General features: G+C 36.1%; 1 protein-coding gene across 4 annotated transcripts in view; it reads left to right on the top strand.

The window, feature by feature from the left end:
• The window catches only part of CADM2 (cell adhesion molecule 2), a 352,887-nt gene that overhangs the window by 182,517 nt on the left and 146,923 nt on the right, over window positions 1–23,447 (top strand). For 3 of the 4 annotated variants that reach the window (XM_087721510.1, XM_087721507.1, XM_087721511.1), the window contains exon 2: window positions 3,670–3,696. The exons of the other annotated variant lie outside the window; for it this stretch is intronic. In XM_087721510.1, the coding sequence (XP_087577636.1) occupies window positions 3,670–3,696 (27 nt within the window). The remainder of the gene's footprint in view (window positions 1–3,669; window positions 3,697–23,447) is intronic. 4 annotated transcript variants of the gene reach the window in all.

Raw genomic sequence — 23,447 nt, 5'->3', positions numbered from 1 at the left:
ACAGAGCAATAAATAAACATTTTTTGTGCTAAGTGAGATATACAGAATGCCTTCTGGGTATTGGAATAAATGCTTGTGTTTTAAAATCTACCTACTGTAACTATGAATGAATAAATTACCTGGAGTCACCATGCTTAATGTTGATAAAAATGATACCATATTTACTGTTCAGTAATAAAAACAAAAACAAAAGAGTTTGTAAAACACTTTAAAAAGATCTGTCCAAACTGGGTGAAAGATAGATTTATCTTATCAAAAAGATAAATACAGTTTATTGTATAGATGTATAAAGTAATTCATGCTGGCACAAATAATACAAACTACATATAGACCTAAATGATACTTGGCATTGACTGACAATGAGAAAATCTTATAAGAATTATGCACAGCTAAAAAAACAGAGTCCCATATTGTATTAAAAATGGTATTAGTGATCAAAGAAGAGTTCGGCTTATATACTAATCTATTTCATTTTCCCCCCTTCCATTTTCCCCCATTTGTCTTTGGGCCTAAAGCAGGATTAGAACTCACAGTCTCCCAGTTTCAGTATTATTATATTTTACCTCAAAAAGTCATAAAGGCTTTTGTTCTATATTTTAACTATTCATAGACAAATTTTCAAGCGTTTTCATTTAAAAAAAATGTTAAAGCAAATTAAATAGATATGGTGGATATTTTTTTCCCTTTTATTAATTTAGTTTCTGTATTATATTTTGACTTTTTTTTTTTTTTAGAAATTCAGAATAATGTAATGGGAACCTCTTTCCCTCTCAATCTAGTAAGGCCCACAGTTGTATTTTGTGAGCTGATTTCAGTTTTTTAATCATCCAATTAGCATATTAATAAATAATTGCTTCAGTATTATTATTACCATCTTCATGACTGTTTTCCTGACCTATCAATAAATCAAAAAATTATATATATATATATATATATATATATATATATATATATATATATATATATATATATATATATATATATATATATATATTTAATTAAATGTTTTATTCATTTTCAATTTTGTACATTCACTTATATACTGGATATTGGCAATAATAATATTATAATCGTAAGAAAAAAAAAACAAAAAGCCCCCAACCGAAACACAACTCATAAACCCCACCTATCACTTTCACACACCCCTTCTTCTCCCCCTCCAACTTTCCTTTCTCCCTCCAACGATCACCCCTCCTACTTCCCTTTCCCCTCCTATCTTCCTTTCTCGCCTTTCTCACCCTCCTTCCCCTCTCATCCTCCTTACATTCCCCTCTTCCTCCCTCCTTACTTCTCCCTCTTCTTTTCCTCTACTTCTCACTATGGTGCATTTCTCTATTCCTTACACCCAACAAAAAAAAAAGGAAAGAAAAAAGCAATAAGAAAAAAAAAGAGAAAAATAAAAAGAAAAGATAAGGAACAGCAGTATACAAGTGTATTCTTCTTGTTCTATATATTGAAGCTATATCTCCACCCACCCACCCACCCCCAATGAACCCCCCTCCCTAACCCCCTCCGACTTCCCAGGTCACACACCCGGCACAGTTCAGTACCATTCACCTTCAAAATATCTTATTAACAATAATAATGAAAATAAAATAAAAAGAACACTCCGAAAAAGAAAACAAAAACAAAAAAGTAAATAAAATAAAATTGAAAACTCTTTTGCATTATGCTCAGCCTCCCATCATTCTTCAAATTTTAAACAGTGTGAATCATTCCATTTATATTTTGTCCTCGTCCCTTACTTCTTTGATATTTACCCCCATCTTCCTGTAGAATCTCCAGATAGTCTTTCTTAACCTTATATTCAAATATTAGTTTATACAAAAATCAATTTATCTTCATACTTTCGCTACTCATCTTCCTATCCTTCGTTTCACGTCTCCATTCCTCCCAAGCCCAAATTGCATAAGATTAGGATCTCGCTCTTCACTTTAAAATCCTGAGCTTTTTATATTATACTTCAGACATGTAAATTCGTAAAACATATGCCCAAAATTCATACCAGTTCGTTCAATCCCAAGATTCCTTCATCAATATCCCACTCCCCCTTCCTTTCTGCTCCACACTCCATTCATCCCAAACCGCAATTCAAATAAATCTTAGTCCCCGCTTTCCTCACAGAAAACACTTCATGCGCAGTTTGGATTGAAACTCAAATAAGTCTTGTAAAAGTCCCGTATCAGTACACAGCTTTACCATTTCATACCAAACAGAAATCCTAAAGTTTTAATCAGTCCAAAAGCTTAGAAAGTATTTTAAAAACGTCGCTGGGTCTGTATTCTTTACTCTTCTGTCCTTCCGGAAAGAAAAGGCAACCCTCTGCCTTATAACCACGTGTCCCGCTGCTTTGAAAATATGACTGAATCCTCAGTTTCCGCTCTTCTGCCTCTCCAGTAGGGGGAGAGCAACTCCCTCCTTCTTGTAGTTAAGTGAGTTGCTGCTTGTCTTTCCTTCACCTTGTCCTTCCGCGTTTCCGAGTGAGTCAGGAAGCCCCGCCTTCAGAGTTTTATAATAAAAGTCCCGAGCTTCCGAAACAGAATTAATACGAAATCTTTGATTTTCAAATGTAACTGTGATTCCAACTGGAGCCTCCCATTTATACTTTATTTGACGATTTCTGAGTTCTTGGGTTAAAAAAGTATAACTTCTCCTTGCGTGCAGCATCTGAAGCGGGATATCTTTAAAGACGAACAAATCGTGGTCATCAATTCTGAGCCTTCTATTATAAAGCTTTTGTGAGATCGCATTTCTGGATTCTCTTGTGAAAAAATATATAATTATGTCTCTTGGAAGCTGTCGTTGCTCTGCTACATGCGAATTTTGGCGATAGATTTTTCGAATATTCCAATCAAAATTAAGTCCTGGGCCTCCCACCACTTGGCTGAAAGCTTCTACAAAAGTCTGTTTCAAATTTTCTCCTTTCTTTTCAGGCAGTCCTCTGACTCTTATTGCAAACGCCTTTGTATTATAATTTATCATTGTAAGTTGTGTTTGATTATTAATAATCTCTTGTTGTAAAGCTTGAAAAAAAAAAAACAAAAAAAAAATTATAAAAACCTAATATATGAGGTATTATGAGCATGTAGAGAAGGAATAATATAAATATCCAAATGTTCTGCCATATAAGGTCAAAACCTTACCATAAAATATTTTATGATTTTAAAGCTTTTAATGTGTAATCCACATGATTATGCATTAATCCAAATGAGATGGGTAGCAAATATAGATAGATAGATAGATAGATAGATAGATAGATAGATAGATGATAGATAGATAGATAGATAGATAGATAGATAGATAGATAGATAGATAGATAGATAGATATTAATGTAGATAAACTGAAATGTTGATTTTTTTAAAAAAAAGGTAAATAATTTAAATTACAAATTGTATGGCAATTTGGTGCATAGCTAATTGCAATTACTGCTGCCAGTCCTCTATTTCAAGTAACATTGGCATCAATGTAGAATACAATATAGACATCATTTATTTTGGTAAATTATGTGGTGGAAAAGTATGTATTGTGATATAACACAGATACTGTATTTGAAACTAACTTTTACTAGTCCTATACCATTAGTGAAACTTTCTCTATACTTTCATCCAAACTTCTGACTAACCTCTGTCTGTTCTCTTCTCCTCTTGCAATCTTTTCCTTGGTCCCAGTGGCTACTACAAAAAGCAAAACTAAAGGTGAGTTTTCATTTTTATGCCTGATTTGCACTGCATGTGCTTTGCAGTACCTATTCTATTATGATTACAATTAATCATGCAAATTTGTTAATTTGCATATATCAATAGATTTGCATGTTTTCATTGGAAATTTGAAGGCATGGATATTCCCCTTTCATTTTCGTTTGAACCTTATTTTGCACTTCTGTTTGGTCTTTTGAGAATAATTAAAAGTTCTGAATTTCTAAGCAATAATTGCATCTCAAAATATGCAACTTGTTTTATTTCTAGGAAATTGCTATCAAGTTAGAAGAATTAGATTGCAAGAAAAGCATGACGTCTATCTTATTTGTCTAACCTTAAAGTTTATGCATTGTTAAAGTTTATACATCAAATATACACAACTGCCAGGTTTGTTAAATATCATTCCTAAATAAATAAATAAAAATTTATATTGACATAAAAATAGCATATGCGTACAATTGGAAAAAATGAAACAGAAACAGAAAATATGAACTGAATACCAAGCTATTAAATGAACATCCATTAAACAAATAACATTCATTTTACAATCTAGTTTACAAATGTAGCTTAATATTGCAAATTTAATTCTGCAACTTCTTTGCAAACCATTGGATTGCATTCTAACCGAATTTTTTTCTATTTAACAATGGCTACTGGAAGAAAATCCCACTATATTTAATGGAGTACTTGCTTCCTTGTCTCTCTTATTATAACCTGATGGACTGAGCATACTACCGTATTTTTCAGAGTATAAGACGCTCCGAAGTATAAGACGCTCCGAAGTATAAGACACACCCAGATTTTGGGGAGGAAAACAAGGGAAAAATATCTACCTCTGTCTCCCAGCAATTTGCCTCCTTGCAACAAACAATAAAGACAATATACACTGTTTGTAGTGTTATATTTCAGACTATACTTGTACAGATGCTGTTAAAATTGATGTGCTTTCTGAAAGTATAGTTATTCTCTGCTATTTAAAAGAAGAGCACTTTTTAAAACAATAGCAGGGGGCCTCTTCAGATCAAGCATTTGTTTTAAAAAGCTTCTTCATTTTGTTAAGTTGTCTAGAATAATAATAAAGCAGTCTTTAAAAAGTAAGTGTAATAATTTGAATATTATATAGGCATTTATAGTTGTTGACTTATCTCCTGTAGTAAACATCCTAATTAGCACAAGAAAAAAATATCTGCCTCCCAGCAATTTGCCACATGGAGCAAACAGCAAGTTTCACTTTCAATTTCTCCCTATCATCAGCTGTTACAGGCTTCAGGGATTGCTATAGCTTATTGAAGCCTCCTCAAGCCCGCACTTTCTGCAAAGAGGTAAATTGCTTGGAGGCAGAGGCCAAAGGATTGAGGCTGGTGGGTGGGTTGGGCTACATTCAGTGTATAAGATAAAATTTTCACCCTCTTTTAGGAGGGGGGGAAAGGTGCGTCTTATACTCCGAAAAATACGGTAACCAAGTTGAATTACAGCTGATAATGGTTTCTGTTTACTTTCTAATATTATATATTTATAATTTGCCCTATCACACTTTGAACTTAAATGGAGTAAATATTCATAACCTTAATTATTCTGATTAGTGAATATAGAAAAGCACTTCAATAAATGTTCAAGGTTTCTCCTCTCCAGTTGTGACTGACTATAGGGGGAGATGCTCGTATTTGATTTTCAGCCAAGGGATAGTGGCTGAAAAGGGTTGTCTGAGAGATACAGAAAGCAGTAACATTGGAACCTATTTATCTTTTCACATTTTCATGCTTTTGAACTGCTAGGTTGGCAGTACCTGAGAGAGTAACGGAGCTCACCCCATAACACAGCACTCGTATCTCAAACCTAGGCTGTCAGATTTCCAGCTGACAAGCTCAACATCTTAATTACAATAATAATATGGTAACAATGGCTATGCTATTTTCTTTTACCTCCTTCCACAGTGATACTGAACCATCAGCAACAACAGCAGCCATAATAACAACACATAAATTTTATTTGTGCAAAATAGGCCAATAAATCTGCTTTTACCAGAGGCTCCCTGATTAGACCATTGAAGCTAAACTAAATTTGCAACTTTGTTTCATCTCAGTATAGTGTTCCAAGAGCACAGACCCCTTCTGTTTGATTTGATCAACTCCCACTGCCTTGTTCCCTTCCTGATCATATCTTGTGGATAATAAGAATGATACAATTTGAGTTTCCAGATAGTCTTAACTAACTACAAACAGTAAAGCAGAAATAATTTAGAAGAATGTTGACATATGCTCTGTTGGGAGAGTTACATGATATGAAAACCTTCACTTAATATGGAGATAGATGGAAAGTTAAACAACTACAGGACATTAAGAGTTTCTCGGCCATGTATTAAAAAACCAAGATAAAAAAACCAACCCGAAATAGAATTTATTGATTATAGATATTGTCCATTGTAAGGGCTTAAACAAACATGAGAACATAAAAGAAAGGAAAAAACATTAGCCTCTCAAAAATCTTTTTTGCCTGGTGCCTCTGCCAACCTCATTTTGCTTCATAGAATCCCATCTCTAAGTAGAATTGTGAGATTTATTGGTTGATTCATGAAGATTCTACGAAACGTCCCCCCCTACTCCTGTTGTTGTTGTTGTTGTTGTTGTTCTTCTTCTTCTTCTTCTTCTTCTTCTTCTTCTTCTTCTTCTTCTTCTTCTTCTTCTTCTTCTTCTTCTTCTTCTCCTCCTCCTCCTCCTCCTCCTCCTCCTCCTCCTCCTCCTCCTCCTCCTCCTCCTGCTTCTGCTTCTGCTACTATTCCCCCTTCTCTTAAATACACTAGGACATGGCAAATCAGAACTAATTGCAGAGGTGGCCTTCAGCCAGTTCGGACCTGTTCAGGCAAACAGATTGTTAAATTTTTGCACAGTTCGGAAAACCAGAAAATCACACAACCCACCCCACTCCTCCCAGTCACTTCTTATTTCACCTTGCCTGCCTTGGCCAGGGCATAACCTGCTGTTCTCTGGCTCTCTCACTCCCTAGCTCACTTGCCTTGATCATGTGGCTCCCATGGCCCAGCCCACTTGCTTGCCTTTACCCCGGCCTCCCATGTGGCCCAGCTATTTGCTGAGCCTTCCTTTATCATTATCTACTGCGTCCCATGCGGCCCAGCAATCTGCCTAGGGCTCCCCGGCCTCTTACAAGCCGAAATGGTACTTTTTCAAAAAAGTAACATCTTTAAAATAAGTAATGAAGTAAATGGTATGATTAACATTTCCGTTATTTTCAGTGGGAAGTAAAGGTAATTAAGTTAGCATGAATGTAACCTATTAAGGTTATGTTCAAAAATATAAAAGAACTATATGTTTAAAATGTCCCTGATTTGCAACTAAATCATTTGTGTTCATCATTTGATTTTTACAGTAAATTGTACATTTTGTTTGATAAAAGCAAAGTGAATATTCATTGAGAATCAATCTGTTTCTTCAGAGTAGTTCCTCTCTCACCATCCTCTAAAGCTCTACTCCTTAACTGATTTTATTTAATAATTTGTCTATTTAAAACAACATGAAGCGGGGAAAAAAGCTAATATAATTCCTACGAGATCAAAATCCCTATAGATATATAATGAGTGGTCTCTAAAGTGGCTTATTACCACAGTAAAAAACAGTAAAAAAAACAATGACTTTAAAATACAGCTATTCCTGTTTCAAAATATATACCAGTATTTGCTAAAAATTTAGAAGGTTCCTATGTTAACAGATAACTGCTTCCATTAGCAGAAGAAAAGCTTCCAATATAAGCGGGAATAATCACAAATCCAGCAAGCTTTTATATTTGCTTGAGAGTCTGTGAGAAACCTTTTGCTAATGTTAGAATGATACTTCACTGAACAACTAATGTAGTTCTTCAGAATTCAATGTTTCAAAAGTATTCATTTCATTTTAGCCATTTTTGACATAAGATTGCCAGATTTAAAAATTCTGAGTGTTTAAACATTTCATGGAAAAGACTTTTTATAATGCTACTATGAAGCATTAAACATTAGGGTTGTCAAATTTCTTGTTTCTGATCAGATTGCATTTTACAATGCTTCATGTGTATAATGGCTTATTTAGTTATATTAACAGACTAGATATCAGTAAAATTGTACCTTTATAGCAAAAAAAGAGTAAGTAATCCATGGGAAATTGGGTGAGGAGGAGTAAGTGGAATCTGAGATGCTAGCAAAGCAGGCCAAGTCTGTGGAGACCCAGTGGGGCAGGAGAGGTGCGGGAAGCAATTATGGGGATCCCAGGGGAGCATGAGTTATCTCAGTTGTTTGGGGGAGGCCTTGAATGGTCTGCTGCAGCACTAGGCCCACATGCTGTTCCCCAGACTAAGATACATCCTTTAAAGATGTGCACATTCGATTAACAAATGCATTGGAGAAAGCAGGGAGTGATCACTTTCATTTAACATGATTCAATCAAACAAATCCCCAAATACATTTGTAACTGGAGGATTACCTGTATAATGAGAGTGAGGGAGGGTATCAGAAAGGCCTTCCTTAGTACCATTGATTCATTTCATTCATTTATTGAATTTCTACGCCGCCCAATCCCAAGGGACTCCGGGCGGCTTACAGAAATGAAAAAATTAAAAAGAATTTTTAAAAACAATGGAACACAACAAAGTTAAAAAAGGAACACAACAAACACCCAATCGAAAGGGGGCTGGACCTCAATCAAGGGGTCAAGAACCCCAGGCCGGAAAAGCCAGGTTTTAATGGCTTTGCGAAAGGCCATGAGAGTGGGCAGGGCCCGGATCTCTGGGGGCTGCTCATTCCACACAAGTCCCAGGCCACACCCACCCTAGCCACACCCATCCAGTCACATGACCATCCAGATTTGCATACCGGCGAGGTAGGGGGGGAGAAAGGATGGTTCATGTAAGTGGCCAGCAAATGTGTGTGCCTGCCACTCAGGCAAATGAAGTGTACACACACTTGCTCACCCGCTGTTCACACAGTGAGGATGCACGTGTGCATGCGCTCCCCGGCCATTTTCACAGCCCAGTTGCAAACTCCTCATGGGCCACTAGTGGGCCACAACCCACAGGTTGTGAACCTCTGAGCTAGAGTAATGCCGGCATAATTTATAGATGGTAGTAATAAGACATGCATGCATAAAATAGAAGTATGAAAAAAATTGAATGCAGGGTGTAGAAGGAGTCACTGGAACTGGCATGGGAGATCTTTTTTGTAACTGGAAGCTGCTTTTTTAAATTGTGCAATTTCTGCAACTCATATAATAGTAGTATAGGCTGAGAAATAATGCACTGTAATCTAAAACCAATAGTTTCACAATTGAGATGATAAAATGACAGATACATTTTCAATAAGAAAATACATTTGAAAACTGATTAGAATGTAACAGGAGAGAAATATCTAACCAGCTGTCATATAGGAACATCACATACAGATAAAATAGCAATTTGGATATTTAAAACTTAATGAGAGGAACCAGTTAAGTACAAATTTCTCTATACTATTAAAGATGTATCAAAGGTACGATATCTAATAGTTGGCACATATACCTTTACTGAGTAAAATAAATTCTAGACAATGTGCAAATTGCTATGAAGTGCTTTGTATGTGAAGAGGTACTTCAAAATATGCAAAATTTCCAGAGATTATGAGTTTTCCCCATGTAGTTGAGAAAAGTCATGCTTGGTTTACAGAGTTGTAGACACTTGCAGTGCTCATGTCCTGTGTGCACACATAACATTATGAATTTGAATCTGAAACACTGACTAACCTACAAATTATCAAACTGTTGTACTAATTTCTCACACAAATTTTCTTGCTTATTTCTTTATTTATTTTTGCTTAAATTAAAAAAAGGAATAGACGCATAGAACCACACAAAGAAAAAGTGTAAGAAAACTAATAGATATGTTTTAGAAATAACAAAGGGATGGATAATGAAGGGAACAAAAGAATATAAAAAAGACTCTTAATTTCTTTCTTTGTAAACTTCTGGCAAGGTCTTTCACTATATACCTCATGCCAGAAAATACTTATGTATCTTTTATACATCAACATATATCTAAATGTAAATGTATACTAAATACTATGCTAAATACTAAATATTAGTATGATAGTAAATACTATACTAAAATGTAAATGCACTAAAGTTATCAATGCTATTTGGTAAATTATAATTTATACAATGACTTTGTTAAAAGACAAAGAAAAAGTTCTAGTCAGAAGCATCTTATTTTTTTCTTAGTACTATTAGTACTAAGGACTAGTAAATTACTTTTCCTAAATATGATATGAGTCAAAACCGCAGACTTGGAAAGCATACCACAATATATTTCTTTTCAGAATGAAATATATAATCACAGGCAATCCTTGACTTAGAACCATTCATTCGTTCTAAATTACAATGGCAATGGGGAAAAAACCCTGCCTTATTACCATTTTTCACTCAAAGGACTGTTGCAATATCCCCATGGTCACATGATGAAAATTCAGAAGCTTAGCTACTGGGATGTGTTTATGATGGTTGCAGTGTCCCAGGATTATGGGATCACTTTTTTCAACCTCCTGATTAGCAAAGTCAAATGGGGAAGCCAGATTCACTTAAAAATTGTGTTACTAATTAAACAATTACAGTAATGCACTTAACAGTTGTGGCACAAATGGTTGTAAAATGGGAAAAACAACAACCATCTTGCTTAGCAATAGAAATTTTGGGCTTAACTCAGTGATGGGTTTCTAATCGGTTTACTACCGGTTCGCTGAGCACGCACTTTGCGCAATTGAACGAAAATTGGTCAGAAAAAAGGGAAAACAGCTGAGGACCTGCAATTCAAGCTGCCGCCCTGGATTAACTGGGCTTCAGAAGGTTGAATAGAGGTAGGTATAACCCAGAGGCGGGCAGGCAGGCCCTCTTTTAACAAAAACAGACAACCTGTTTGCTCTCTGTTTGAAGGCAGCACTATCGGTTCGGGAGAACCAAACCGAACCAGTAGGAACCCACCTCTGGCTTAAGTGTGATTGTATGTCAAGAACTACCTATTTGAGATTGTCTAGCAGAAGTAGATTAAAAACAACCTTGTGTCCTGTGCTTGAAACCAGATTTCCCCATCCAATATATATACTTTTCCCCCAAAATATATTTGTAAAACATTCTGAGAATACCATGGACAACCAAGAAAACAAAGAAGTCATTGAAGAAATTCATCACATGTTTTTACTGAAGACATAAATGACCAGTGTCAAATTATGTTACTTTGGACACATTATGTCAAACCCTAGCTCTTTAGAGAAGGATATAATGTTGAGAAAAATAGAAGGAAACAGAAGACAACCAGCAGAAAGGTGAATGGACTCATTTGCAGTGGCAACAGATGTATCTTTGGAACACCTACAGGTTCACTAAGAGACAACACCAACTTGACAGCACATAATCAATCAATCAATTGCACCAGTATACAAGTACAAAATATTATTCTTCCTCCAAAATGATGTTTGGAAACATTATTTCTTACCACAATATCTTTCCAGTTGGAAAGAAGGAAACAAAGATTTTTATTTAATTTCTGTTTCATAAAGAAGACTGTTGGCTTTGGTATTGTGTTCATATGTTTTCAACAATTGTTTAATTACATTAAAAAGATACTTTCTGAGCATAAGCATAATACATTATAATTTGAGTCTAGTTTCTCATAGTACAAGGTACAAAATCAGCAGACTATCAAGAAATGCTAACAGAGTTGATCGCTCATTTTGCAATACAGAGAAACTGGAATCTAATGGGACAGTTTTTTGTTTTGCAGTAGACAAAATGAAATTCAAACCAATTACTGAATATCATTCTAAAACTGCAAGTGATATTCATCAGTGATGTCTTTAATTGCATTAATAAAGAAATATAATTAAATGAAAAGCAAAGACCTGATCATTGATCCTCAGCATAATTTTTTGAAAATAGTTGCCGAATATGACTGTGACCACTGTAACATTATGCAAACAAATTAAAACCAGTTAAACATTTGAAAAGATAGAATGACAAATTGTTGAATGTGCCTCTGAAGTATACCATGTTTATTGTTCGAATATGGTGCATTTCATTTCTTATGTTATAAAACTTATATCACACTTTTCCTATAGCAACTCAAAGAAGCATACATTGCATTCTTTTTTCATCCTTTCCCCTCCCCAAAGTCAACAATTTTGAGTGGTGAATTGGAATGAGAGAAAGTATCTGGCCCAGTATACTTCCATGGCTAAGACTAGAATATGGGTCTCTGCAGTTCTAGATACAAATCTTAATGATTGCACAGGAGACAAAGTTGTGTTGGATATGTTCATTGCTTTGAATATTTCTTTGAATAAACGTGGAATACAAATAAATAAACATTAAAAATACAGCTGACATTGTGATTCAAAATGTAAAATTAACTAATATATACCGAACACATCCAAAATCATGAATAACAAAATATATAAAGCTGTAATCCTACATATATTTTTGCATGGGGTTATGTCTGAATGAATTCAGTAGGGCCTCTTCTGAATAAATAATAACCTCGCTTGTGCAACTATGTTGAATTCAAAATTGTTACAGCAATAAAAATGCAAACTGAATAGACATTACATGCATGTTAATGTAAAAGGCAAGGCTGCAAATAAATCCATATCTTAATCCTGCATGAGTACTGTTGTCCTCGGTGATTTGTTATAAATGTGAAAATAATTATTTTTCAAAAGAACATATGTATCTCTACTAATGAAACAACAGAATCTGAGCATTCCTTTATTCTGCAAATATATTTCTGTCAAGCAGTTCAAATTAGAAAATTCCTAGAGGCTTGAAATATTTTCAGACAAAGAATAAACTCCTGCTATCACTTTTTTTTAAAAAAAGATAAAATATTATACCATCATTTTGAAAGAAATATTACTTTTTACAATATCCTAGCTGTCTGTCAAATTAAATGTTATTATTCAAATTATGACAAGCCTGCTGCTAATGTATTCTAAACATTGTTGGAGAAGCATTTAATTTTTGGAAGACTCATCAGTTAAGAACTGTAGATGTTATGCACAAGTATCTAAGTTCCCATTACTTTCATAAGGGTGAACTTTATGTTAATTGATAAAGGTCAGCAATCTGATTCCTTCCAAGTAGAATGGAATTTGAACAATCAGAATTTCTAAATGTATCCTAGTGAAATATTTTTATATCCTAGTTCCTTTGAGTGTTCTGAAAATCTTTTTAGAATCTTCCTGAACCTTAAAGAATGATAACAAAAATGTTTCTGTTTTTGTCACATTATATTTGTCATATTCCTGGAAACCACATCTAGTATAAAAATATGCATGTGCTTTTAAAGATAAAGAATAAATTTAAATGTGAACTGTCAGTGATTAACTGCCACATCCTTTAGTACCTGGCAGTGCCCATACAATATTTAATTTGATTTTAGATTATTTTATTAAACAATGTTAAAGTAAAAGTTAGCATGATACAAAATAAATACTCTTTAAGCCTCATATTTATTTCCAAAAAATTTTTTAAGTACTACAGAAATCCTAAGAATTTCTTTGAAAAATCAATATGGTGGATAGCTTGTTTGGAAGATTATCAGCTGAAATGCAAATATAAACTGAGATAGACAACAGTTCTGGTGTTTTTTAATTGTCTACAGCAGGGGTGTCAAACTCCTGGCCCATGGTCCAGGAGCTTCATGCGCTAGCAATGCCACACCCACTTTAGCAAAGGGACAAAAGTAACGATACGTCACATGACGCTGCCGTGTTGATGCAAATTTGACACCCCTGGTCTACAGCATTCATAGCAGCCATGAAAATTTATAACTCTCTCATATATTCTGTTAATGAAAGATTTCATCATGAATACAAGTAAAAAGCTCTCATCGTACAATGTGTTCCATGAAGGTGAACCTATTTTATTCTATTTAAGGAAACAAAAGAGCCAAGACAATGTTTATTGCTAATACTCCTGTGGCTCATACTCAGCCATTGCTTATATGATTGGAATCATACAGACATTCTAATGGATTCAGGTCAATGTAATAAAATCTGAGTTCAAGTGCTCTCTTGAAATTTTCCATTCTATTTGTGGGCAAATAGAGATAAAGATAAGGAAAAAGAAGCTAATGGCTGAAAAAAAGAAATCTAGAAACTATTATGTTGCTAGTATTCCTATCTTCCTGTCTTGTGCCATTCTAAGAAATGGGTATCACATGATGAAACATATAATGTTAAAAAAAATAGGGCCATTTCTTCTCCTAAGTGGTGTGAAAAATATCTAAGCAGCTTTATCAGGAAAAAAAATGACTGATGTGAAATGTTCATACACAGTTGCTACATATTGTAAGCTTCTTGGCTTAGAACAGAAAGTCTGATTCCTGCTACTGGATTTTTACACTGTAATCTCAAAGCAAGAAATCTGTTAAACCAGGCAAGAAATATTCAACATCACTGACCACTGTGTACATGATCTCCTCACAAGTAGTCACATACTAAAAGAAATTCATTGTAGTCTTGTTATGTAAGCAATAGTTTCATCTGAATACTACTGGTCTATTGATTAAAAACATTCTCTCCGAAGTAACTGTTTTGTGAAAATAAGTGAGGAAAGGGCCTTTTGCATCTGATATGGAATTATTCATAGATATTTGGTATGTAATGTAGTATTTTTATTGAGTTTAAGTTTATTGTTATTTTTTTAAAAAAATATATAGTGTCTTGCCTTACCAGCTGTTGATTTCTTTCTGTTTTGGGGGGAAAGTTCTTGAAGTAAGGAATTTGAGAAAATGTGGAATTAATTTTATAGAAGATAGAATGATGAGAGTTGGATAGGTTAGTAGTGAGGAAAATTCTGGATATGGATAGAATTTTGGAAGAAGAAGACAAACTGAAAAATAACTGATAAGGGATGAGATATTTGACTGAGAAAAAAAGATGGAGCTGTACAAGGAGTAGGAACTTCATGTTTTAATTTTAATTTAATTTTAATTCCACTTTGAAGCTGAGTGGAACTGTAAATATCTTCAGATGTGAATAGACCAGAAGGCAATTTCTTGTTCCTGTTCAGCTTGTAGACAGAAAGTATGTCAGAGAAAATGTCACCATTTCCATTTATTAGAGAGTGAGGAAACAGACTGAGCCAGGATGCTGGGAGCAAAACTGGAATTGTGATTTTGATGGGCAGAAGATAGTATAGGAAGGAGCATAGGGTAATATTTTACAGGATAAAGTCCTCTGCTATGCCAGTGATTCCTGCTGTGGGCTAAATTATCAGGCCTTGTATTCACACCACTACTGGCAAGAGTCAAGTCTATGTGAAAAGATCATAGTTACTCACAATGTGGCAGAGAATGACTGTGCATATTGGCATATATTACTGAGATCTGATTGGGCAGCAATTATGATGTGATCCAGTCAAAAATCTGCCCTTCTGTGCTTCAGAGCTGGAAGAGTGATTTTCTGTAGTTGATGACAAACCATTTATTATTACTAGTAGCACTGCAGTACTATAATTGTGACTACTTGTGTATTAAGTTGAGCCATAGATTATCTGGGAGTAGTACAGAGCTACTGACTAACTAGCTGCCCAGCAGCTGTCCTTCATGAATTCCTGGGAATTCTTTCAGGATGGATATGAGAACCCTAAGGCCTGCCTAGTTGTGGGGAATTTAAATCTTCATGTTCTGAATACAGAGTGAATTCTAAGTTCATGGTCTCCATGACAACTGGACTTGTCACAAATAATAGCAGCCATGAGTTACACACTGAACACCAAAACACGTCAAATGCAATCTTTTCTTTAGAGTAGGTGTCACTTGGGTATGGAGAACATTAGTATGTGTTTTTCACTATGAAAATGTCACTTTTTGTGGCACATTTTTGGCACCTTGAACTGCAAAATTTCTCGAGATGGGTCTGGCCAAGATGCATGATGGACAGGGAAGATTTTCAAAACATGTTTGGAGATTTTTTTCAGGACAGTTTTGTAAGCAGTTCCATTTTGTACTGGGTTGAGTTCTGAATCAGAGGTCATGGAATGAGATTGCTTTCATATGGCCTCTTCACATTTGGCATTCGGAAGTGGCTTCTTATTTATTAAAGAGCTATATGAGATGAAGCTGCTAAAAAGAGCCATAAACGATGTTAGCCTAAAATTAAAAGTGAATATGACTTCAATTTAGTATGAACTCACCATCAAGCCAACCAATGATGATAAGCACAGTGAAGCATCTTTTCTTCCCCATGTTTTGTAAACTGTGGACTCCTGATGAGTAACTCTGTTTAAAATAACTCAGATTCTTGGGAAAGGATACATAGGATAAAATGGCAGGCTGTCATGTTATGGGATTATTTGTAAATAAGGTTCATGGGAGTGATGTAGTGGCCTAGAGGTGTAGCTTTTGCCTCACAATCAGGAGGCTGTGAATTTGAGCCTAGGTAGTGGCTGATATTTCTCTCTCTGGGCATAATAAGTAATTATCTGCTGTGAACTCTGCATTGGCAACAGGAAGGGCATCTGACCAGTAAACACTCAGCTCCAATCAGTTGCCCTGACTCCACCCCAATGTTAAGGGCTTGCGAGGTCATTAAAAGACAAAATAAATTGTAAGTAAAGTTAATCATTTTTTTCTGGTTTGGGAAGAACAGGGAAGAATCTTCTGATATAATCTGGGTTTATTTATTTTACCTTGGGGAGTTTTAAAGAAATGTGTAGGGGTCTTGCATTGGAAACTCTATTGCCTACAAGATAGATCCACAGCTTTTTGGGTTCCTTTAATCAGTTGTGGTGTTTATAAAATGGATTAATATTTCATTAGGAAACAATATAATGCTGAAAAAGGCAGTAGTGTATATTGTCCTGAAGAAGTCATATCTAAGTCCATGCATATCTGACATTTTTTTTCCATTCCATTTTTACAAAATGTTTTGAGAAAATAGTGGGGATTTAGAGTTCCAGAAGAAATAAATTGTGTAGATCATTTTCAGTAAGGGTTCTGACATAGCAAAGTGATAGAAAGTGTTGTTATTCTGATAGATGGCTTTCATTCAGACATGGATTAGATATCTAAGCAATATTCAATTTCACTAGGATCAGGTATAATATGATTACATTGAAAGGGTTTCAAATAAGAGGCATCATTTTCCAGAGGCTCTCTTTGTACTTGAATTGATAGTTCCTATCAATGATTATGGGATTTAAATAGTTGAATCACTTGAATGTTTCAGTGCGGGATACTGGAAAGCATACATGGAGGGAAGTATGCAGTGAGATACCCCAAGGCTCTGTTTTAGGCCCAGTACTCTTCAACATCTTCAACAATGATTGACCAAGATTGCTATACCTATTCCAAACAATACTGATAAAATTAGAGAAAAAATACTTTGAAAGTATGAATTAAATAGGGGAGAAATATATATGGCAGGGGAAAAAAGTAAGAATTAATGTAAAAATGTTGCAAAATGCAAGAGTTTGAGGTGGATTTAGATTACTAAACTGGGAATTGTATTATCAAGAAGCGGGACTAGCTTGGATGAAATAATGGATCATTGAGAAATACAAGATTATTAACATTGGAGGGTCATGATATGCAACTGGATTGGCATGCTTTTTTGTGCGTTGGTAAAAGTAAGAAAACAGAAAAGAAAATATTAAATGTACAAGTATATATTCAAGAGTGAGATATAAAGGGGGGGTGAAACATAGTTAGGGTTAGGATACATTAGCGAAGATAAGGGAATAAGAAATGATACCAAATTATATTTGGGTTTGCGGAAATACCATCCCAAGGAAACATAAATTGAGATATGAAAGAGACAGCTACAACAATAGAAAAGAAATGGAAGAATGAAAGGAAGTTGGGAAAGAAGAAAGAGGTAAGGAGAGGAGGATAGAAGGGAGAGGAGAAGAAAGAGAGAAGGTGGGAAGGGGAAGAATAGGAGAAAGGTAAGGGAAGAAGGAAGGGGAAAGAGAGGAGGAAGGAAGGAAGTAGAGAAGGGGGAGAAAAGAAAGAGAAAATAAGGTGGTGGTACAACAGGAGGAAGGGATGGTAAATAAAGCAACCCAAACTTTATGTTATAATCTATTAAATGAAATAATAAATATATAAGAATGACAAAAGTAAAGAATAAGAATAATTATGTGAATGTATATTTAAAATGGTAAGAAAACAAAAATGAAAAAAAATTCTGGAGAAAAAAAACATCTTCATCAATGATTTGGACAAGGAGTAGATGGAGAACCCATCAAATTTGGAAACCAAGCTAGCAGTAATAGCCAACACTCCAGAAGAAAGGTTTAAGATACAGAAGGATCTTGACAGACTTGAATATTGGGCACAACCTAATAAAATGAAATAAAATGATGAAAAAATTAAGGTTCCACATTTAGGCAAGAAAAACAAAATGCACAGGTACAGTATGTGGTACCTTGTTCAATAGTAGTAACTGTGAGAGAGATCTTGGAGTCCTAGTGGACAACCATTTAAATAAGAGCCAGCAGTGTGCAGCAGCTGCCAAAAAAAACCCAACACAGTTCTAGGCTGCATAAACAGAGGGATAGAATCAAGATCACGTGAAGTGTTAATACCATTTTATAATGCCTTGGTAAGGCCACACTTGGAATACTGCATCCAGTTTTGGTTGCCATGATGTAAAAAGATGTGGAGAAAGAGTGCAGAGAAGAGCAACAAAGATAATTAAGGGACTGGAGGCTAGAACATATAAAGAACAATTGCTGGAATTGGGTATGTCTAATTTTTGATGAAAATAAGAACTAGGGGTGATATGATAGCAGTTTTCCAATATCCCAGGGTTGCCACAAAGAAGAGGGAATCAAGCTATTCTCCAAAGCACCTGAGAGTAGGACAAGAAGCAATTTGTGGAAACTAATTAAGGAGAGAAGCAACTTAGAACTAAGAAGAAATTTCCTGATAATAAGAACAATTAATCAATGGAACAATCCGCCTCCAGAAGTTGTGAATGCTCCAACACTGGAAGTTTTTAAGAAGAGATTGAATAACAATTTGTCTAAAGTGGTGTAGGGTTTCCTGCCTAAGCAGGGGGTTGGACTAGAATACCTCCAAGGTCCAACTCTGTTATTCTGTAATAAGGCTTCATCCTGCCCATTTTATAAGTAACAGCTAGGACATGTCACATGCCAATTTCAACTGGTCTGTAATTGGTGCCTCGAGACTGTTAAATTGAGTTCATTACCTTACTGTTCCAGGTAGTGCCTGGAAAAGGCTCAGCAATAGTTTTTAATCTGCTGTTCTAATAACAGCTGCAATTCTAGGAACACTGCCAAATCACATTCAGTATTATTAAAAACCAAGTGGGATAAAACAAAGTCATATTGAACATTATCAATATAGAGTTGCAAGCATGGTTCTGCCCATCCATTTGGGGTATTTTCCAACATGTAAGAAGAATAGGGCCAGGAGACAAGACTTTTTCATATTGTCTCTAACATTGTGGAACATGATTACTGCAGAGATTTGTCTACTCCTCAAATGTCCTTGCATTCCAGATCTGCAATTATTTAAAACTATTTTATTTCAGTGACTCTTGGCATTTAGGAAGATTGTAATTAGCAATCTGACTTTAGTACAGTTGATAGTCTATTTATGTTGCTATGTTTCCTTTTATTTGTTATTGGATGTTTATTGAAAAGGAGCCAGAATATATCACACTCTTTTTGGGGGTGGGGGGGAGGGGGATGATTTATAAATAATCAGTAAAAAATTAATACCTATGTTCATTTTCTACACTCACAGCAGCTAAAGTATCATCACTGACCATAGATTATGCTAGTAAAAACCATTTTATACTTCATAGGCCAATTTTGATCCCTTCCAGGCTTTGTAAAAATAAAATTTAAAAAGTTAAATTTTAATAAAATAATCAATTCTGCATCTCCTCTAATATATTTTAGGTAAACATGTATACATCTAAATCTGAAAAAAATCCATTGTCTTATTAAAATTTTTGTTAATTGATTAACAAATATGTTCTTAATAGAATAAAAAGAATCACAATTTACATTTGTACATTTATTGCTACACTGTCTTATTTGCACATAAATAGATAGTATGTTGAGCTTCTAGATATATTAGTATGTGTAACAGTTTATCACAATGTGGTAGGTACAGTCCTCACATCAATTGACAGATGATATAATTTTGAGAAACTTGTGTGATGCAGAAGGAATAGCCTTTTCTGTTAAACTTAAACTACTGTTAAATCAAAAGTATTTTCTAAACCTAGAGGTGTCTTGGTTTATATTATTACTGCTTAGCCAAAGCTACTATTTTAATTAACCTACATATATATATTTAAGTCACTTAATTAGTTTAATTGGTATTGCAGTCTTATTTACTATGGATCTTAAGTATAAAACAACTCTAGCAATTTATTACTGCAAAGCACAACATGCATTTGGAATAAAATGATATGTTGCCATTTTATAAAGCTTTGTAAATCTCTTATTTAATTGAATAAATCTGCAGATACTATTGATTTTCTTTCACCTATCTTATTTGCACCTTTATTAACCAGTATATTGCATTATAAAATGTTTTGTTGCTTTATTTTTCTTTTAATTATCTGATTCTGATCAGTCACAGAGAAAAGAGTTTTCAAAATTCATATGCAAGAGTTTAAATCTGTATGAGGAATATGTCCCTGCTTCTAATGAGAAGTAGCAGCAGACTCATTGTTGACTGGAATAGCAAAAACCAATTGTAGTTGTCTTCAGGATTAATGATTATATAAGCAGCATGATACATCATAATTTAAAAATCAGAATTGTGCAGGCCTTTACCTTACCAAGTGAATTTTTCAACTGTTTGTTCTTTTAATTAATATTAAAAGATGGAAACTACCCACCACTTCAGTAGTTTTATTATCAATCCCAAAACTAGTTGCCATACCTGATGTCATTAGTTTAGTGGTGTTTATATTTAATTGAAGCCCTTTACTGTGTTCGTAAAACATACAGATTAGTGCATTTTCAGATAAATGTGATGCGTATAGCACAGATGATTTATATTTATTTCTCTGTCTTGATCCAGTAGAGTTTGCCTCAATATGCATTTAGTGTATAGGTTAAATCAGTGGTTCCCAAAGTAGGCGGTACTGTTGTATAGTTAAAGTTAGTCCTCGCTGTTACGAATGACAGCTCGGCAGCAGCCAGGCGCGTCTTAGCCAATCAGACGCGCCTGTCAGTTGCCGGGCTGTCAGGTGCGCGAGTCTGCAGAACTATAAAAGGGCAGACTCGTTCAAACTGTCAGTTGTTCAGCACCAGAGCAGACGAACTCTCCAGTCCAGCTGGAGCTGCTTCGCTGCCTCTCTCTACACAGATCATCCTTCTGTTGTTACATTGTTAAACCAGCACCCTGCCTGGTTGTTTCCTGTTACTGTTACAAGTTGTGTTAAAATAAATTGGTTACAGAGTTACCGGACACGAGCCTCTTTCTCATTCCTGAAGATATAATAGGTACCACCCCCTGGCGGGCGGAGGGATACCTTAGGGTGCTAAGAGGCAAGGGTCGTGCCAGAGGAGTGCTGCAGATGGCCCCCTTGCAGGGCGCAATTCTGCCTGGGGCTCTGTTGGCCGCCAGTCAGCTGAGCACTTCCAGCAGGGGTGAAATTCCGATGGAGTATGAAAGCGAAAAGGACATAAGGATCCTGTCAGCAGAATTCAGTTTGTTTACAGCCTAATAGCAATAGCAATAGCAATAGCAGTAGACTTATATACCGCTTCATAGGGCTTTCAGCCCTCTCTAAGCGGTTTACAGAGAGTCAGCATATTGCCCCCAACAATCTGGGTCCTCATTTTACCCACCTCGGAAGGATGGAAGGCTGAGTCAACCCTGAGCCGGTGAGATTTGAACCGCTGAACTGCTGATCTAGCAGTAGCCTGCAGTGCTGCATTTAACCACTGCGCCACCTCGCAGGTTATGCGTGCATTTTAAATTTCACTGTCATCACAAAGATTTCGAGATCTTCCCAAATGCAAGAAAGTTTTTTCTTTCTTTGCTGTCCCTTTCCATAAATCATAGAAGTTATGTAATTGGAGAAGCCCGCCCCCCTTCTCTCCTGACATATTCACACTTTTTTTTTCTCAATCGAAGACAAGAGCCGATCCTCAGGGTCTTTCCTCGGGAAATAAGTCCCACTAAATTCAATGTGGCTTACTTTCCAGGAAGCGCATGGAGGATTGAGGCTTTACTACTCGAATTGGCTTTCCCCGCCTCTGCAATCCAGAAGCACAAAAGACCTTTCTAAGTGAGCATTCTCATGAGGCAGCGAGGGAAGGTTGCTGAGGCGAGCTCAGCTGAGCACATCCCCCCTCCACCAACCTATGAGTCACCTGCCTCTATTAGCATAGTGTCCATGTGATGACTCCAAGCCCTTTTCAGCTGGCGGCGGTGCCTTTTTGGAGTAAGCGAGAACGTTGGTGAGTGGCAGGCACCAATGGATGCAAGAGCCATCTCCTTGTTCCGTATGTCGGTCCCGTTGCAAAATGCTATCCCACCCGCCATCAGTGGATTCTTCCATTAATCCTTGCATGCCGGCCCTCCACCACAGTTGCCTGGAAGAAACAGGTTTCTGATAGGACAGAGCAAGCAGAGCAGTGCTTTGCTCCATCATCCAGAGGAGTTAGGCAAGGCACAAGGGCTGCTATAGCCCCGCTGTCACCTGCTCGAAATTCTCCTTGGCTCCAGTGTTTTTCTCCGTGGTTGCCTTAGAACCATGTACAATGACAGTGGGATGTGAGGAAGAAGAGCCCATTGAATTTTGTTTGAAATGGCTGAAGAGTAAAGGAAGAGCAGAGGAGAGGGTTTCGTCTCCCTGAGGTCCAGCACCCTCCTTTTCTCAGCCTATCTTGCACTGTGAAGGAAGTTTCTCTCCATTGTTCTCTGGGAAGGGGCTCGTATGGAATCTGCATGCATAAGCCCCGCCTCCAGATATGGGCAGGCTCAGAGAAAAAACAGGGGGTGTCTCATTAAACCAAAAACAAGCCAGATTATCTGGGATTGCATAAGTACTCCGCTCCAGCCACCTTCCGTCCCTTTCTTCATGAAGGTGCCAAATGGAGACAGCAGTGTCAGCGGTGAGTCAAAGCTGGCCTGGCCTAGCTTTATAGAGGAAGTGGATGGCAGCAGGGGAAGTGGCGGACTTGTTTCTCTTGTGCCTGGTTTGGTTTGGCTCAAACTTTCTGACAGGCGACCTAATTATGAAATGATTATTTCAGCAAACCCAATCTTTTAAACGTAATCAGCAAGTATTGTTCAAAAAGCATTTGTATGATGAGATCTTATAACATATTAGGCCAACTGCCATATTTCAACTGAAGGTCATAATAATAGCGATGGGCCCATTTCTTCTTCTTGAATGCCATAGTTTTGGTTAATGGTTGTTTCTGTTCTCTGTTGCAAGTGAAAGGTAGGTGAGGAGAGTAAATTCCAGCCGAAATGCAGGGAAGGAAGAAGAAATGAAACTTTATGATTTTCAACTAGGAGAGTCTTCCAAAAATGAAGGGTGGACTTGTAACCATAGATCAGGTACTCTGGGTCAAACCTTTAAAAAGTTTTTAAATTGGATTTTGAATAAATGTGCAATTAATTGTTACATTTTTGAATTTTACTGTAAGTATCTTCCTTCCTTCGCGCAAACCACCCATTCACATGACCCCCCCAGCCACACCCATCAAGCCACACCTATGGAACCAGTAGTAAAA

Source organism: Thamnophis sirtalis, unplaced genomic scaffold (genome assembly GCF_051295495.1).
Source record: "Thamnophis sirtalis isolate CommonGarterSnake01/CBP01778 unplaced genomic scaffold, rThaSir2_p1.2 scaffold_8, whole genome shotgun sequence".
NCBI classification, from domain to species: Eukaryota; Metazoa; Chordata; class Lepidosauria; order Squamata; family Natricidae; genus Thamnophis; species Thamnophis sirtalis.
The sequence above is the reverse complement of the archived record's forward strand: the minus strand, read 5'-3'. Positions and strand labels throughout refer to the sequence as shown.